The sequence below is a fragment of the Amphiura filiformis genome, chromosome 4 (genome assembly GCF_039555335.1).
Source record: "Amphiura filiformis chromosome 4, Afil_fr2py, whole genome shotgun sequence".
Taxonomy (NCBI): Eukaryota; Metazoa; Echinodermata; class Ophiuroidea; order Amphilepidida; family Amphiuridae; genus Amphiura; species Amphiura filiformis.
This window is the reverse complement of record NC_092631.1, coordinates 24,970,624-24,990,725: the sequence shown is the minus strand read 5'-3', so window position 1 is coordinate 24,990,725 and position 20,102 is coordinate 24,970,624. Positions and strand designations below refer to the sequence as shown.

The following is a 20,102-nucleotide window of genomic DNA, read 5'->3' as shown; positions in this document are numbered from 1 at the left end:
GTCAATCAAGATTTTCTAACAATCTCATTGGTGTCCAAATTTGATTGGCATACAAGACAAGGAAAAATGCGAACAGCCTCTTCCAAATAAGGGTTTCCAACCCAGTGTTTTCAGCTCCTTGGGCAAGTTCAGTGGAACTAGCCAGGGATTTTCAAGTGGGTATTATTGATTGGTTTGTGTGGTTAGTGAAGAGTGATCAGTTATGCAGCTTGCTGATTGGTTGAGCGTAAAGAAGTGGATAATGGCCCATTCATAAACCTAATTGGTGTAGTTTTTAACTGGGTTTAGCATTCACAAAGGTCGAGATGTATTTCATGTGGACCATAAGTGCACTATGACACATAGCGGAATGGGTTGCGTATCACAAATATGCAAGCTGGCATAGACTCACTCACTGCTACACCCTGTAGTCTCACATTAGTACCGCTCCACTTGTCAGATGTCAGGGTGTACAGTAGATGTGTCTCTTCCCTGCTCACATGATGTACCTCCACGCACGCACTGTCATCTCTACAGATAGCCAGATGGTCACTAGCCACAAAATGAAGTGGTCCCCGAGTATGAATCTGATGCTTCAACTTCCACTCCAACCCTGAAATGTGAAGTGAACAGCAATTGAAATACTATTGAATTATAAATTAAGATTAAATATCAAACTGTTCATCTGGACTTACTGTTTTGAGTTGGCTACAGTATCACGTCTCTTCCGAGACGCATCGTCAGGCCTAATGGGCTGGCGCTGAAATGTTGACCCATGACTCTGTTGGAGTGACGTCACGGGAGAGTCGTCGAGGAACCCGTTTGATGGCTGCATCATAGGTCCTACACAGGTTGTAGTCCCCCTCCTCGGTTGAGTGAAGGCTCCTCACAACGGAAATATATGGCCTCCTTCACCCCTCACTCAAACCACTTGTGTTCTTTGTCAATTTTTGGAATTTGATCTACTTCCAAGTTGAATAAACTGCTGTAAATGAAATTTGGCCTATGTTGGACATTCATTTTGCCTATTGTATGATCAAACTCCTGTCTAAAATGATGGGTGGTAGATAGTTATTTCAGAAACTGATGAGATCTTTGATTAGTATAAGAGTACCTACCATCAGTTTCTGTGAGATCCTGCATGAAATCGTTCCTCAAAGTAGATCTGAATTCTTTCAAAACACATCTCATAACTTCACTGCTTTCTGGTCTCTGGGTGCGATCTTGATGCCAGCATTTCTCCATCAGCTCCCTCAAGAATTGGGGACAATCATCAGGAATTTTGGGGCGAAGTCGAATATCATCTGACATAACCTGGTAGGTCACCGCTTCATTTCGCATTCCTTCATACGGTCTCTTACATGATACCATTTCCCAGACAATGATTCCAAAAGCAAAAATGTCGGCTTTTGGTGACAGTTGGTAGTTCATGAAAAGCTCAGGTGGTTGCCATCTCACACTTCCTTTGGTACTTTCGGTTGTTTTTGTACTGGTAAGGTCTTTTGCTATTCCAAAGTCACAGATCTTTAAGACACCATCAGCTGTTATGATACAATTGGGTGATTTCAAATCGCGATGGGCCACATCATTTTTCTTGAGGTAGTCAACACCACGGGCTAAGTCAAAAATCCATTGATGAAGAAGATTTTCTGGAAGTTTGTCTTTATCTTTGAGATAGTCATACAAGGATCCTTTAGCAGCAAATTCAGTTACAATAACCACATGTTCTTTTTCTATAATGGTATCATAATACCTGATAATATTCTTGTGATCAAGTTTCTTGAGGAAGTCAATCTCACGTTTTTGTTGGGCTGTGATTTCTCCATCAAATCTGATCTTCTTTGCAGCAGCTTCAATGGTGCCAAATTCTTTAGACTTCCATGTGCATCTATAGACTGTTCCACTTGCTCCATGACCTAAGCACTCATGATAAGTTAAACTAGCACCCATCAAGATCTAAAAAGAGATACATGTATTTGTTTTTAGTTAATTTCATATGAATGAGAACAGTTAACAGTTAAATTTAAGGCACAGCTTTGCTGTCTTCAATGTTGCTCATAAATTTTTTTCAGACCATAAAAAACCTGACAAAGTGCACACAAGACTGTAGTTGGGATTGACGATGGGTTTGTGCTGGTTACTGGTCCAGAATATCCACTACTACTGGAGGGGCCCTTCATTTTGTATCTATCAGTGCTTATGGGTTAAGTGTTAGTTATTGGTTCGGATACTTGAATTACATCCCGGGGGTCTCAGTAATCCCCCTGAGTACTCACCCCCCATGATTTGTTCAGGATTTTATTAAACTTTGTTTGGCTTATATTTGTGAAAAAATGAGACTCGTAACATTGTGTATGGATATAGAATTACATGCACGCAGTTTGCGCAACAGTTTATGTCAAAGGTCACTTCCGGTTTGCATATTCATGAGGTGGGTGTGGCTAATAAATAAGCATATATTCAGATATGCCAATTACCCAGCAAACACAAAACGTTTTTGACATCAATTGCAAAAGGTTAGAAAAGGCCAGAAAACGTTTAAATGTTGGGTTTTATATATATAAAAGACATATAAATGGTATAACAAAGTTTTCATAACATTCAAAAATATTTATTGACAACTTACTGCAAATATTCTAATATAATGTTATTTAAGTGTCGACAAAATATTTGGCAAAAAATGTTTGCAATTTTACAATAACATTTGGAAAACATTTTTGAAATATTGTTGTAGTGTGTTTTTATACAAAACGTTTTAAAATGTTTACATGACCTTTATATATACAGGGTGTCCCAGAAAAAATACCTGCTGAATGGATTAGGACATAAGTCGAGAAATAGACACCAAAATCCAAAAATCTAAAAATCAGCGTGTAGCCCATCTCATTCTGCATCTTATACGTTAATTTTACTGGAATCGGTTGACTGATTGCGAAGAAATGAGCGATTACATTACGCATGCGTAAATTCACTTCATTCCAAGTTTGAAAGAAAGATCATTCAACACAATGCGCACTAGTGGTTAACACTGTCAATGGGCTTCATATTGTGTTCGGTGAAATCCGTTTCGTTCTTTTTAAACAATCTGTTTCTTTCAAAACATCTAATTAGGTTTTGTTCAAATTTGAAAACCTGCACGATATTGAAATGAAAGCTTGCATGAAAGATGATGCTCGGTACTTGTAAATATCTTTTTTCGTTAATGTTGATATAAATGTTGCATAAAGAATTATTGTATAAAGAATTCCAGCTGGCTTAAAAAATTCTCACACACATTATTGTTTTTGGAATATTTCCAAGAAATTGTAATGCAAAACATTAATGTTGCATGAAGTCTAAAATTTAACGTAAAATCGCACTTGATCATTGTCATTTTTGGCTCAAATGTTCTTTGGAAAGTTAAAATATAACATATTCGCACAACCTGAAGAATTAAAGTTAGAAAGCTTCCAATTACAGAAATCAAAGTTTTCTCAGACAAACTGTTATTTATCTTCAGTGAAAGCATTAAAAACATAACACATTCGGATTATAAAGTAGATAATGTGGACTGAATTTAATGAGATGCACAAATTTTAGGAAGCGGTGAGTGAGTATAAAAAGTGCCTGTTGATCAAACATGGAGTGAACATCATTGATGCCTGCATTATGTAATCGTTAATTTCTTCGCAACCAGTCAACCGAATCAAATAGAATTTTCGTATGTGATGCACAATGAAATAGGCTATAATGCGCTACATTTTAAAAATTGTTTGATTCTGATATCTATTTCTCGACTTACGTTCAATTTTATTCACTCGGTAATTTTTTATGGGACACCCTGTATATATATATATATATATAAAACCTGACATTTAATGTTATTAAAACTGTTTTTATCTAAACCAAAACCCAAAATATAACATGTTTAAAACGTTTTAAAAACATTTTTGTGTTTGCTGGGTAGCATATCTGAAATTTATATTTACTGGCTAGTGTGCTAATGATTTGGTGTGAGGGGTGGCTAGTTTCCCATCTAAGGAGGGTTTCGCGATTTCCATAATGGGTGTTTTTGTTCTAGAAACACCAAATTTTAAAAATAAAACAATTTCCCAAAATTGAAACTTTGTATCCACCCTTCTATGAGATGTATCGGAGTCAAACTTGGTATTATCGCGTAGAGTTTATTTATTTTGTTTTGTTCTTTGAATACCCTTATGTGTATACTATAAAGGAGCAGACATTCAAGCAAAACAACTACAGACATGATACTTGATCATTAAGTCAAATAAGCAGGGAAATGAGTTAATGGCCAGTGAAATTGACCAAATGAGCAGTGAATGACTAAATGAGCAGTGAAATGAGCCAATGAGATATTTGATATTTAGGCCTAATCATCTTTATATTACTAGTTTATTTTAGTCACTGTCTGTTGTACACCCCACACACCCCTATCAGACACACATCAAATGTTTCAATTATGTCAAAATACACTAATTGCATCAAAATGCATCGATGGTGGATGTGACATTTTAATTCAATGACATTTTATTTTTATTTCAAACATTCAGGAATATGGAAGTCACACGATCCTCCTAAGGTGGAAAACTAGCCACCTCTTGCTTGATCCATTAGCCACACCCATCTTGTGCATATTCAGATATGCTAATTAGCCATGTCCACCTCATGAAATGTCAATTAGCCACACCCACCTCAGTAATATTCAGATATTCTAATTAGTCATGCCCACCACCTAATTATATATTATGCAAACTGAAAGTGACCTTTGACCCAAACCAGAAGTGGTGACATCTATAATTGAAGACCGAATTAAAAAGACTAGTTTGCATCTGACATCAGACTAAATAAAAAACTGGTTAGGTAGAAACTGGTTAGGCTGAGTCGAAAAAGATAGAGGGTTAAGTGCACAAAATTATAAAAAAAGTGGCTATATCTCATTAACCAATGATCCTACAGATAAGCGACCACTGACTTTTTTGTTCCTTATGACCAGATGAAAAGTTTGACATATGGCAAGACTCTCTAGGATATTTGGTTAAAAAGATAGAGGGTTAAGTGCACAAAATTAAAAAAGTGACTATATCTTATTAACCAATGATCCTACAGATATGCGACCACTGACTTTTTTGTTCCTTATGACCAGAGGAAAAGTTTGACATATGGCACGACTCTCTAGGACATTTGGGTAAAAAGATAGAGGGTTAAGTGCACAAAATAAAAAAAAAGTGACTATATCTTATTAACCAATGATCCTACAGATATGCGACCACTGACTTTTTTGTTCCTTATGACCACAGGAAAAGTTCGACATATGGCACGACTCTCTAGGACATTTGGTTAAAAAGATAGAGGGTTGAGTGCACAAAGTACAACGAAATGGTTTGTGACCAAATGCAAGACATCAAGGCATCTAAATATGGAGAAAATCACGAAAAAGTTAAATTTGGCCAACGTTTTTTGTACATCAATTATACAGGGTTCGAATTGGCATGTGGGCGAATTGGTTTGGGACTAAATTGACAATACGGTTTGTCCCGATTTACATTAGAATTGAGACTAGATTCTGCGCACGCGCATGGCTATGCTCCTGATACTTGTATTCAAATAGACAGTCTAGTACATGATCAGCTGTGGTCATATCTGTATAGCACAATCCCAGAGCACAATATTCAAATGCAAAACAAAGAATGGACATAGTCAATTGTTTTTTAATTTAGACATTCAGCATGTGCTCTTTACAATTATATTCTCATTTACAGCCCTTGCAGATTGTACAAAAGCATCATAAACATGAGTATACTTCTTTTTGAATCATCCTGTATGACAATCCAGTTGCAGGTTGAAAAGTTTTAGTGAAGCGTGACCATTAGCTACTTGCAGTTCGCCATTATGCACTATGTGCGGGAGAGCCTCGAACTGGCAGCATACATGAAAGGAAGAATTATGTAACCTTACACAGAACGTTATGACTAGTTCAATTCCCATTCATGTATGCTGCCAGTTCGAGGCTCTCCCCACATAGTGCATAATGGCGGAACTGCAAGTAGCTTGAATAGAGCCTATTATAAGGGATAGGGTCTATGGTGTGACCAGGCTTGTTAGCCAAGATGTATTTTGGGGATGAGTGCAATGTGGGTTGGGGTGGGGGGGGCTGAGTGTGACATGCATTTCTTATCTTCTTTTTCTTGCTACTTTATAGGCATGTGCAAGTTTCTTTATTTGCCATTATTATTCACAACTTTCACAAAAAAACGTGTACACTTGATAAGAAGATATTAATGCAGATGTTTTTTTAATAAAATAGAAGGATATTTGTGACACAATCTGGTCCATTGGGGCCAAAGGAGGCATTTTTGAAAATTGAGTTACTGTAATTATTACATTATACATAGGCCTACAATAGGCTATCATTTACTGAAAACACCAAAGGTCTAGCATACTTGGTTCTAAAGTTATGAAGTTCTTTGATGTCTATTTTCTTATGTATTTTATTGTTTTTTACTCCACATTTTTACCTTTATCTCAGTTTCAAATTTGCGCCTTTGGCCCCATGGACCAGATCGTGTCACATTTACAGTTTTTACATAAATTATTCATATGTTGGTCTATGCCACAAATTTGCATTTGCCGACATGTGTCTCACTGACTCACCCAACACACAAATACTAAGATAAGATAATGATACAGAAGTCATAAGCGATTGTTTGCGTGTGCTATCAATTTGTTTTTAACAAACTTAAATATGAAATATTACATGATATCTCTACTGTGTATGAGTTTACTCTTTTTTTTTTTTTAAATAGGCCTATATGACCTAAAATTTATAATAAACATTTTTAAGAGTAAAACTTACCGCACTGAAAACTGACAAATTTCCTCATCAAATATTAGGGGATTTTCCAGTAGGCAAATTGTAGAAACTGTCGTTGACAAGTTTGATCAATTTTATAGCATTTTGGGACTTTGTTCGGGGGCCTTGATCAATGCCTATCATTTCAGTATACACCTGTACCTGTAGTGTAGCGTGTGATGATGTGACAGTTGTCTAGTATAAGGGTTCAAAGTCAAGCACTTGATTTTGATTTGAAGATTAGGGTATCAACAAGGGTATGAACTTAAAAGTTCAATCAAAGTAATTATTGTCATATCCAAGAGTAGGGCTATTGATCATGTTGATTTGATTTGTTTGGGTATTACAACCCTGCACCCACCCTGCATAACCCAAAAAAGTCTCTCTTATAAAGTTTGCTTCTGTGGGGCGGGGGTCCATTTGAACACCAGGATGGTTTGGAAACAGATGGAGGTTAACACCCTACTTACTGGGTGATAAATGTCCCCTCCGTAGGATAGACAGCCAAGACTGACGAGTGATGAGGAGTAACTGGCGTGTCCATGATCTTTTACTGCGGGGGGGCTCAAGAGGGCATTTCAGAGTTATGCAGGAGAGGGGACTTAACATATGGAAAACTTTTGCCCTGTTTTGTGCATTAGCTATTTGTTTGCAACACTCAGTGTGTGTGACCTTTTTGTACATGACGACCTAATTGCACGGCTCATGAGCACTGCTCAGATAAAGTGGACCATTCCACTTTACCAAATTGGTCCTAAACATTAGCGTAACAGAGTGAGTTAGGCCTATAGCAGGAAGTATAGCGTCGACAAACACATCCCCGTATCGTAAAGTATTGTGGCCCGAATCGCGGGTCAAATAATCGAAAAGTCGCCCAATTTTTCTCTTTACCATTGGTTTCTATGGGACAGGAAACTATCGGAAGTCGCGGGAGACAATGATGAAAAGTCGTCCAAATTTTTTCTTAACCATTGGTTTCTATGGGACAGGAAATTGTCAAAAGTTGCGGGGAAAATCTTCAAAAGTCGCCCAATTGGGCTACCAAATCGCGGGTTTGACAACCCTGGATACACGGTCCTCGTGATTGGACAAGTTTTGCCCACCTCTTCCCATGAACCAATCACGAAGTGTGTTATATCACTGGAAAGAGAATATTATGTAGATTTTGATTCCGTCCGACGACCTCACATTTGACAGATAGTGTAATTTTGCTGATGAATTTAGCGCTGGCAACCCGTAGAAAATCGTCAAAAACAGGCACTGTCCTCATTGAAGCTTGAAAAAAATGACCAAACGAAATCAAACTTGCCCACCGGTTCACGTCATTGGATATAATCAAATTTAGGCTTATTTGAAAGAAGAAGTTTTATATTTTATGAAACGTCCGACGATTATAAGAAAGTTTATTTTAAAAGCCATCAACAGCAAAAGTTTTGTCAAAAAGCGAAAAATGCGCCGACGGAATCCGTGCTTAATGAACCAATTAGGCCTGTGTTGAGCAGATGCGCGCAAGTTTTGCATATGTGGCTAAAATCTCCAAAAAATGGCTGATTTTACATGATTTTTAAGCCACCCCCCTGGACATGCCACCGTTATGGATATGCATTGATAAATATGTAAATAATCTGAAAATTGTGCAGAATGTGTGGATACTGATCGTTGATGTCCCTTTAAAAGAAGCGTAATAAACGCATGAGGACATCGACCTTCTCTTCCATACTATTTATACAATATACAGGAAAGCATTTCATAAATGCACTGAGTTCCATAGGTTTGCAGATCCCTAAAGAATACGCTCTGTTATCTCTTTCAGCTTTTCCTGTACAAATTGCTTTGGAAAATCGAACAAGAATAGTTTAAAAACAAATTAGGCCAAGAAAACAAGGTATTGGAGAGGAAAATCAGTCACACATGTAGCTATGATATCTTAGCATTGCTTCCTGATTAGTTTGGGAGGGGCCAGAGTAGGCCAAAATACAACAAATATTCATTTCTCACAGCAAATGTAGTCTTTTCTGGACCAACATATTTAGCACCTTTTTGTTTTGGCCAAATATTGTTAGGATATAGAATTTTTTGTTGATTTTGATCATTGTGGGTTTTTTTTAAGATAAATGACACAGCCTAATAAAATAAAATCAATGGTGGTGATTTTATAAAGTAGTTTATTCAGACAATTGAAGGAATTTAGGTCTATTGAAGGGGAGCACTTGGAAAATTCTATAGGGAGCACTTATTAGGGGAGGAGCACTATTTAGGGTGAATACCATAAAGATTCACCTTATGATGCAGACAGGCTCCTTTGCCTTTGGATGAATTCATGTACAAAGAGCTCCCTCCTGAAATCCCAACAAAAAAATAAGGATGTGTGTCCTAACTTGCTTGAGGGATGTTATTGAATAATTAAGTTTTCTTAAAGCAATAATGTGTGATTTGCATAAAGAATAGATTCCTATTTAAATTTTTACTTTCACTGATCACATTATCCCCTTTTAATTTTGAGCCAAACAAATGAGGTATAATGAAGAAAATTGCGATTTCATTCCAGATGTGTGTACACATAACCTGACATCCACGGGAGATGTTAATGAGCAGTCGATCGATGAACTCTGAATAAAACCGGATCAACCCGGTTTTAATATAAAAAGTTACATTTTACTGTTATTAAAAGCTATTAAAGCACTTCAGGCTTAGTTTTTTACGTGGTATTTTAGTACACCACTGTGCATTATAATTATGCAAAAAGTAGAAATCCGAGTAAAATTGAGGGCGTCGCTGTGAAGCAAATCACACATTATGGCTTTAATTTATCTGATTTTTGGGTTTTTGCCTCAAAAGTGGGGGAAGCTGGGGGAAAGAAAATATTTGGGGGGAAAATGCTCACTTCTTTTCAAAATTACAAAACAACAAAGGTGAAATTTTACAAGAACTCAAAAACAAAGGAACTGATACGTTTAACAAAATGCAATCCTAGACAGTTATGATAATGAAGAAAACAAGCCGGTGTAAGAAATGACATGTTTATTTTCTGACATCATATTTCAAAATTGATTCAAACATGACAATCACTTAATGTTCCAATTGTATCATTATAAGTGTGCTTAAACTTCATCACTGGCAATTAATTCTTATGTTTTAATTAACAACTACGCAAATTTGAACAGTTTACATGCATGGTTAGCTTAATAGGAAGCTTTCCCCTAAGTATTTTGATGAATAATTAATTGATCAATTTCCACCAAGATTATGAATCAATTTGCCTTGTATACTGAATAATTAAAAGGTACTGTCGGTGATTTGGCTAGTCGGACAATCTTGTGAATCTTAGTTTTGCATTTACTAGTATCCTCTGCAAGTGAATTAAAGTAGCACAATATTTGACATTTGAGGGCGTTTTAGAGGTCCGACTAGGTCTCATGGGAGCCCAGGGGGCACTTCAATATGAAATGGATATAGGTGTAGGGCTGGCACTTTCGCACTAAGGGGCATTCGGTGAGAGCAAAATGTAAAAAATATGGGGTCATTGGGTGAGAGCATGATTTTTGGCATTCGGTGAGAGCAAATGTGAAAAATATGGGGTCATTGGGTGAGAACATGACCTTTTTATAAAATGGAATCTTTGGGTGAAAAAAAAAAAAAGCGCCACAGAAACCTCGAAAATTGAGTATCTAGTTCTAAATGGCTTCAAATTTCCTTGACATTTGAGGGAGTTTTAGAGGTCCGACTAGCAGTGTTTGCACTCAAATATTGTGAAAAGTAGAGCTGCCATACAATGGTTTGATATAAGTGGTGTCATTTCCGCCCCATGAGCATGATTTTTCTCGAGAGGAAAATCAAAAATGCCCAAAACTTTTGTTTTGATATATTGTTGGAGATGCATTGTTGGTCAAGAACTTCAACACCTCTATATAATTATTGGCTTCCTTGACATATTTATTTATTTATTTATTTGTTTGTTTGTTTATTTGTTTGTTTGTTTGTTTGTTTGTTTGTTTGTTTGCTTGCTTGCTTGCTTGCTTGCTTGCTTGCTTGCTTGCTTGCTTGCTTGCTTGTTTGTTTATTTATTTCACCCATCACCTTCATTCTCTTATCATCACATTCTCTTAAACAAACAAAACACTTATTTTTGATCTTTTACTTTATAGCTGCAAAATGTTTTTGTAAACTCCAAATTAAACACATTTTACATGTCAAACGGTGGACGGTGGTAATATGTAAGAAAGCACAAAGTGTTTTAAAAACCTTAGAAAAGTGTTTGAAATATTTTAAATTTGCTATTTAAACAATCGATACTCATACATGCTTCAAAATTAACCCATTTATTTAAATTACCATTAGCACTCATCATATTATACTCCAATCCACTGCAAATTTCAGCTTTACTGTATGTCATATATATCTGTGTACTAGCTGCTGCTCAGTACATTCAATACTGCCAAGACCAGAGCGACAGTCTCACTGAGTTCATTGTGATTTCCTCAACACACACAGACACTTGCACGTGGTGAAGCGACACACACTTACATGGTTTATTACTAGCGCTTGCTTGCCAAGCAGAAGCTTACCAAGCACTGACTTAAACACCTATCTCTAACAACTCAATACTCGTTCGTTAGCTTATGTTAACAGAAACAGTTTTTACCGGCGACAATGACACACTTGACGCCAGGCATAGCCAATGGCCATGACCTTTTTTTAACTCAAATCGTGAAATCGCACCTGTCGTACTGAACGTCTTTTCTTTGATGCAATTGATAGCGGGACCATAACATCCGTTTATTCTATCAAATCGTGTGGCAGGTGAGTTTGAAGAGTGTAAATATGGTTTGCGCATCTAGCCTGTGGATATGGTGTTTTGGATTTCAGTTTGGATTATAAGTGACTGAGGCTGTTTGTACTTTTGTGATTGCAATACCCAGTTTATTGTTTTGTGTTGGAACTCTATAGTAGCGCAGGTGAGTGTGGAAGTGTGTTATACTGAATTGAGTGGAATGGTTTATACTGGTAGAATATGCCATTGGGAATATTTATAGAGTGTGATTAGAAGTAACTTGGGCTGTTTGTACTTTAATGTGGGATTGCGAGGCCCATTGTGTAATTCTGTGTTGAAGCTCCGACTGTTTATGCAGGTAAGTGAAAAAGTTATTATTCTAAAAAACAGTGGCGTAGCGTGGGTCATCGTATGGGGGGGGGGGGTCACCGACCATGATTGGGGGTACTAGGTCTGATTGGGGCCACAGGTCATTTTTTGGCAATTTTCCTATGGGATTTTCTAAATTTTGCAATCGATTGGGGGACACATGCCCCCTGTGCCCCTATGATATAATGATTTACTATAGATGGTCTTTGCAATGGGAATCTTTGTTGAGGCTGATCATAAGTGACTTGGACTGTTTGTCCTTTGAGACGTCCATTGAGATATTACATGAAATTAGTATTAGTACAAAAGCTGAATTTGTGTGTAATTAAGTATGGTTTGTATTTGGCGATTCTGCTGGTAGCTACCCAGCAAACACAAAACGTTTTCGACATCATTCGCAAAAGGTTATAAAAGGTTGTTAGAAAACGTTTAAATGTCGGGTTATATAAAGGGTATATTAATAGTATAAAACGTTTTCATAACCTTAAAAAACATTTTTTGATAATCTACTGCTCAGCAAACAAAAATGTTTTACAGAAAATGTTTAAATGTCGGGTTATATAAAGGGTATAAAAACGTTTTGATATCATTCCAAAAACATTCTTTAAAACTTGATACAAAACATTCTAAATAGAATGTTATTTTGGGGTTGAACAAATATTTTGCGAAAAATGTTTGCCCAAAATATTTGCAATAACGTTTTAAAAACGTTTTCATGACCTTTATATAACCCGACATTTAAATGTTATTAAAAGGTTTTGAAAACATTTTAAGAACATTTCTGTGTTTGCTGGGTTCAAATATTTTAACATAATGTTATTTAAGTATTGACACAATATTTGACAAAAATGTTTGCAAAAATAGTTTACAATAACATTTGTTGAAAACATTAAAAAATATTGTTGTAGTGTGTTTTCATACAAAACGTTTTAAAACGTTATCATGACCTGTATATAACCCGACATTTTAATGTTATTAAAATGTTTTTACCTAAACCAAAAGCCAAAATATAACTTATTTAAGATGTTTTTAAAACGTGTTTGTGTTTGCTGGGTATGTTATGTTTAGATTATTATAATAACTTGGATGCTTGTATGTACATGATAGCAATATACAACAAAAAATTATTGAAATTAAAATTATTGCATAAAGTTATGATGATATTATTATCTATACAGACCCACTATTTGAAATTTTGTCAAATTAACAAGGGTTGAGAAACTAGAATTCAGTGACTGGCTCTTAGTGTCCCATATTGAAGCTATTTTTGGTGAAATATGGTGCAAAAGTGGAATAAATGCAAGCATGCATGCAAGAATTGGCACTTTTGGGCTAAAATAGCCAAATATGAGGTTAATTTGGTCAGAAACCCACATACAGGCATCAACATGGGGGGGGGGGGTGATTGTATTACCACCCCCTGGAAAAATATTGAGGGGATTTATTCCTCCATCCCCTCAGGATGTACTCCTATGTCCTACACCATGCAAACTGTGTCACACCCAATGTGGATCACAAGCATTTCTTCAGGGAATCATGGACCTTAGGGGGTTGGCATTTTCTTCTGAAGGGGGGGTCCCAAATATGTCGGTGACCGGAGTCAATTTATTTATGTCCCCTATCGCGCACAAAAATTTTTTACGACCCCCCCATCTTGGGTCAAAAATTTTGATGACCCCCCCCCCCCCCCCTCTCCCTTCCACCTACACAGACTCAAGACAAATTATTCATTGCCGGAACTAAGGCGCGGAGCGCGCCAAAACTTAAGAGTGAAGAAAGTCTGTGGAGTGCGTTAAAATTTTTATCGGAAGTGTAAAGAAGGCGCGCGGAGCACGTAAAAATTTTGCATAGATTGTACACACATTTCGATTGCGAAGTTACAGAGTGCGTGCGCAGCGTGCAGAAATTTGAGTCACAAGCCCTTAATAATTCTATAGCCCCCCCTATTTTGAAGGTTAAATAAAATAATAACCCCCCTATTTTTGATCTGAAAATTCTATGACCCCCTGTATTTTTGGGACCCCCCCCTTCCGAAGAAAATGCCAGCACCCTGGGTTGAAAAGATAAAAATGGAAGAAAATGCATATTAGAAGAGATTCACCTCCGTATGAGAGGCATTTGCTTAGGTTGCTTACGGCTTTTGTCTTTCATCACCGAGCATCAGTGGTGGCACCAAGAATGTTGGGGGGGATTGGAGAGGCAAAGTGAATTTCAGGGGGGCAAAGTAAACCAATTTTCAGCAAAATTGGTGCAAAAAGTTTAAATTTGTAATTTTGGGTTTTTACTGAGGGAAAACGGGAACAAGAGTTCTGACTGGGGTATTTGTCCATTGGCTCCCCGTGGCGCTGTCACTACCAAGCATTAACAAGTGCAGGGTACTAAATAGGCAGACACACAGAGCACATATGTGCCCATCCACCACAAACTGGTCGTAAAGTCTGCATTTTCCATTTTGAGATACAATCAAAAACAGTATATGGATTTCTATGTAAAGTATATTAAGAATTTGACCTTTGATGAACCACAACTTCACTTCCAGATGTCCGATGAAGCTGGTTGAGGTATCTTTTTAAAGCTGAAAGTGCATGCTTTCAAAATAAACAGAAAATGATCTAAAGCCGACTTTACTACCACTTCGTGGTGGATGGTCACATATATGTGGGTCATGCCATATTTCCCCTATGAAATTTGGGCCATAGGGTCAGGGGAATGTGGATGTTTCATCCGAAAAATTGTGAATTTCTTATTTTCTCCCCCCCCCGGCTTAAACATTGATGAGTCCCCAACTAAACTGGAAGTATTCAATTCCATAGAGCCTCATATACTATTGGCATGCATGACTTTCTTCATTGCTCTGAACGGAATAAGATTATTGAATAAGAATTGACTTGACAAGCCAAATGAAGTTGTCAATATCATCTTCATGTCAAAGCTGTGTTCATTGATCTCTCCCTCGCTGTGAAAGGATCAAAATTGTGTGGGTATAAAAATTGGCTTCAAAATTGACGATGATCCTGCGTACCCAGCCAAAACTAAGGGGGTATCATTTTCTTCGGAAGGGGGGTTTCCAAATATATGTGGGGGTCTTAATTTTTTGGAAAGAAAAATAGGGCAGGGTCATAAAATTCTTGATGACCAAAATGTAGGGAGTCAGAAGATAACCACAGATAGTGTGTTTATTGTATTCAAAAAGACTGATTTCAATACAATTTTAGCCTGTTTAGGGGTAAGGTGTATCGGTGGTGGGGGCCATGAAATTTTTGTTGCCGAAATAGAGGGTCACACTTTTATTGATGCCGACTTTTTGTCAATTTGGAACCCCCCTCAGAAGAAAATGATAGCCCCCTAAAATGTTTTTAAAATGTTATAAGCATGTTATAAACATGTTTTGGTTTTATTCAAACATTTTCATAATATTTAAATCTCAGGTTTTTAAATATTTAAATATCAAGGTCATGAAAACGTTTTGAAAATGTTTTTGTGAAAAAAACACTACAACATCATTTTCAAAATGTTGTAAAAAATGTTATTGCAAAATATTTGCGACTCTTAAATAACATTATGTTGAAATGTTTTGCATCAAGTTTTCAAAAATGTTTTTGGAATGTTATTAAAATGTTTTATACCCTTTACATAACCTGACAATAAAACATTTTCTGTAAAATTGTTTTGTGTTTTCTGGGTAAAATGGACAACATTTTCAAGGAGGACGAAATTGTAAAATTACCCTGCTGGCTACCCTGCTATCATTGTTACTATGCTCAAAGTTGTGAAGTTTTAACAAAGATTATACCCAGTGCCGCCGAGAGCCATTATGGGCCCAGGGGCAAAATAAATGCACAGGCCTCCTGAGGTGTCTTTTCTTTGCTTTTATGGGCCCATTAATTTATGTTTTCTTTATTTTACGGGCCCCTAGAACCCCGAGCCTGGGGGTAACGCACCCCCTTAACCCCCCCTTGTTGGCGGCGCTGATTATACCTATAAATAAGTACCAACTCAAAATTGCTCCATGTGTAACACTCATGGTAAATCTGCCATTTTGGTTTGTCTCTCATGGGGCCAAAAGAGTGTACCTCTGGCGGTGTATGGCAAAAGCCCAAAATCAAACAATAATTTGCATCTTTAAGCTTGAGTGTTACAGAGGTTTGTGCATTTTTGGCACAATATGTTACATGCAGAACATAAAACTACCAAATACTTTAAACTGAAGTTTTCCAGATGCATCCGGAGGTAAACTATCTGCCCTCCATGAGCAATAAGCAAAGTTGGTACTCTTTGAGTTTAGATAGTAAAATGGGCCAGAATGAAGCTAATGTTTGCCTGAAAACAGACCAAAGAGAAGATGCACATCATTTTGGTCAAGTTCATAAGCGAAGCGGAAGTCATTCAATTGGGGGCGTAAAGCCTGAATGAGGGACATTGGCCATTTTTTTGGTAAAAATTTCAACAGTCCACAGCCACTCGAACAAGTGTGTCCACAGTTGGATCGTTGTCCACAGTTGCCAGTGGAATGTCACACATACTGATGCGTGTATGTGATCATATGGAATTTATACAAGATGGGACATGAGGTCCACTAGATACTTCCATGTTAAATCATAGTGACTTGAAACATGGTTGAAAAGAGTATCTTGTTGAACACGCAACTAGTCACTTTAAGTGTACCTCTTCTATACAGCAAAATATGTATGCCGTTGGCGACTATAGCATGTTACATCCCAAAAGCATACTTCACTTCACCTACTAGTTGCTATGAGATGCATAAGCTTTATATTGATGTATCAGTGGAAGAAGCCGCTTTTTGCAATAGCTGCCCTATAGACATTTGACAAATCCTGTATTCTATAGTGTACAGATTTAACAAAGATGACACCTGGCAGCTATTGCAGATCAGACTTTCTTTGACAAACCACTTGTTATACATCATGCACAGAAATTGTCGTGTAAGTTTCCTTCCATTGGAAAATGGTTGCGCATTTTTATTGTAATTCTTGTTATTCCTGCTTCGGGTGAAACGTCTTATGTTATCTATTATTAGATTGCTATCGGGTTGTCGTTTACAGGGTTTAGATGCCTGTCTGATCCAAAAATGACAAAATCTGAATTTCATTGAATTTTATGGTATGCCGGTTTTGTATATCATTGAAATTCAACTTTGAAAGTTTTTGAAAGTGATTCTGTAAAAGCAGGCTGTATCAAAATGATCGGTACCCATCAGAATTTGATGTTTATTGAAAAGCATATTTCTTCTAAATACAACATTGGATTTTTATAAAACTGACTGGAATTTATAGTTTTATGACTTTTATAAAAATGTATCTACAAATTAGGTGAATCTAATGTACAATTTGGATATGATCAAAATAAGCCAAAATTTTCAAGGGCTATTTGGGCATGAAATCTATGAACTCAATTTGTAAAATTTTAATGTGACACTGGCCCACATTTTTGTGACACTTCATGAGACTTGAGACTCAATTTAATTATCAAGTAATGCCATGGACCTGGAAATAAACTAAAATTGAAAATGTTTGGTAAAATATCCCAGTAAAACGGACACAAAATATGCACCCCCTCCCTCATAAATCTTCTGCCCCCCTGGGGGGGTACTCAAGTTTGGTTTTGGTAGGGATGTGCCGCTGAGATTTTGGAAGTGGACCCATAAATATACCAATTTTTCAAGAAATTTGGACCCATTGATATACCAAAAGTCAAAATTTTCGGCCGAATTTAACCAAAATTGCCTTAGTTTTTACAAATTTTCTCAAAATTTTGGGGAAATTTTGGCTAGATTAAGGAAAAATTGGGCTGTTTTCCGAAAAAAAATTGAGAAAATTTTGAAAAAGGACCCATTCATATACCAAAATAGGCTTTGAAAAAGGGGTCAGTGATATACCAGAAGGCCGAAAATGCTACCCATGTTTGCGTGCACGTCCCGTATGGTCATTTGTACTGAGTACCCCCGGCTTCTGCCACCACTTAACTCTCTTCACGCGGGCGTCGACTGCAGACGACAAGTTTTAATTTTTTTTTTAAAGTCAAAAATTTCAGAAATGTAAATTTTCCTGACCATATTTGGAATCAGCATGAAAAATGCATTAAAATGAGTACAAACAAGCCTACTATTGGTTCAGTGGTTCTTAAGATAGCTCTTGATATTTTGAGAAAATATTTCAAAACTTGAACTTTTTCCATTGAAGCGCATGGCTAGCACGGAGAGCATTAATGAATGTATGATACAATATCATAATAGAAACATGCATCCTGTTTATTGCTCATCATACATATATGATAGATCTGTCTGTCCAGAGGTTTTTGTACATTACATCCTGGAAACATTTAGGAGGTAGGTCCAAACCTGGGGACCTTCATGTAATGCTTCGGGCTAATGGGGAAAAGACTCAACCAGGGAAGTGTAAGTAGATCATTTCCCTGGTTCAACCATGATAACATTTGTGACCCATCACATCGAAACACGGCAGTTGTCGGAAACCCACATTTAAAGATAAAGAAAATGTGCCCCGAAAAATAAAGAAAATAATAAGAAATTTGAACTGTATTTGTCACATAAAATCGCCATTTTACATGCGATATTTCTTGGTAAAGAAACCTACAATTTCATTTCTGACGACAACTGCCGTGTTTCGATGTGATGGGTCACATTTATTCCAAGAAAGGAAATGTTTAACAGCTCTTTTCTATGTCTATAGTCATAGTCAGTCAAATACATCCCATCGTTTTGTGCAACAATTTGCAGTGAAATAAATGCTTCTTTGATTGTCTTGCGATGTGCAGAGTCAGGTTCTAGGTTTCCTTGAATATCTTGAAGTATGGCGTATCAACAAAATACACATTACACGGTGGTAAACTTATATATTCGGTGAATATATAGCTTCTGCGACTGTAGAAATTGTTTTTGTCATCTTGAAGATTTAGTGCAGTGCTGTATGAATGCAAATTATTTACGAGAGAGGGAGAGAGAGAGGGTGGAGAGAGAGCAGGAGAGGGGGGAGAGAGAGAGGGGAGAGAGAGAGCATCAATGATAGGGTGTCAGTCTTGGGCATCAGGGTTTGAAATTCCAACATTTCTTCTTATCTGTAACCATTTGTTGCTGTTGTGAATGTGAAACTTTAAGTCCACACATACTTAAAAGCATGTTCAAAGTCATAAAGCATGTTTGGACTCAAGTGTTCACATTTTCATACAGCTTTGTGATCTCGAAAATTTCAAAATGAAAATTTAAGTGCAAACCTTTGTTGCAAATGTCTTGTATGTTGTATTATTAGGATTATAGACACCTCTTATGCCCTTCACAATCATATCTGATTCTGCACTGTACATGTTAAAAAAAAAAAAAGGTTCGTCTCAAAGCTTGCGCGCGCATTTTTAAAATCACACGATTTGACAAAAAAGAAATGCAGACATTTTTTTTATTTCAAAAAAAAATTTTTTTATAGTTTTTTCCATAAAAAATCAGCGAAAATCAGACTTTTTTTCTTAGCAAACTTTTGTTAAAACTCTTCTGATGGATATTCCCTTTAAGGGTAGATGAGGTATTGTTGGTCAGAGCAGCCAAAAAGAAATTCTATTTTCATTTTCTAAATCAATATATTATTGAGAAATAACACTTTGATGTTTTGCAAAAGTAATCCATTCTACAAATCATATACTTTGAAAACTTGATTTATTGTGTTTAATAAAGTATGTACGTTTTACAAAAGTGTTGTTGTTTCAGTCCTCTTAAACTCAAGAACCACAGGACCTACAAAAGTATATCTGTGATATTTGAATTCTTCGACATACTAACGCTATGAAATGATCAATGCAATTATTACCAAAGCTCACTACCATTCGCAAGATGCTGTGAACTACCAAATCGCAACAGTTTAAAATAGTTGCTAACCTTAAGGTTGTGAACATAAAAGAAGTATGATTGAATGTTTGAATAGACACGTTATAGATACTTGAGAGGTATTACATGTATATTCATTTATCCATACATATAATCAGATCCCTCCTTAGAAACCGTGCAAGGGATTTAAATCAACAGTTCTGAGGTGCCACAGAGGCCATTTGTTACCAGCAACAAACATTACCTTTTTAATAATCTCCAAATGCAATAGACATGTTTGA

At 36.6% G+C, this 20,102-nt stretch overlaps 1 protein-coding gene across 1 annotated transcript; it reads right to left on the bottom strand.

Moving 5' to 3' along the window:
- Positions 1-332: 332 nt before the first annotated feature.
- LOC140150078 (mitogen-activated protein kinase kinase kinase 20-like) lies at positions 333-1,929 on the bottom strand. The gene is made up of 2 exons (XM_072172081.1): positions 1,098-1,929; positions 333-592 (listed from the first exon to the last, which is right to left on the bottom strand). The coding sequence occupies exons 1-2, from the start codon at positions 1,927-1,929 to the stop codon at positions 333-335; spliced, it is 1,092 nt and encodes a 363-aa protein (XP_072028182.1).
- Between the last annotated feature and the right edge of the window lie 18,173 nt (positions 1,930-20,102).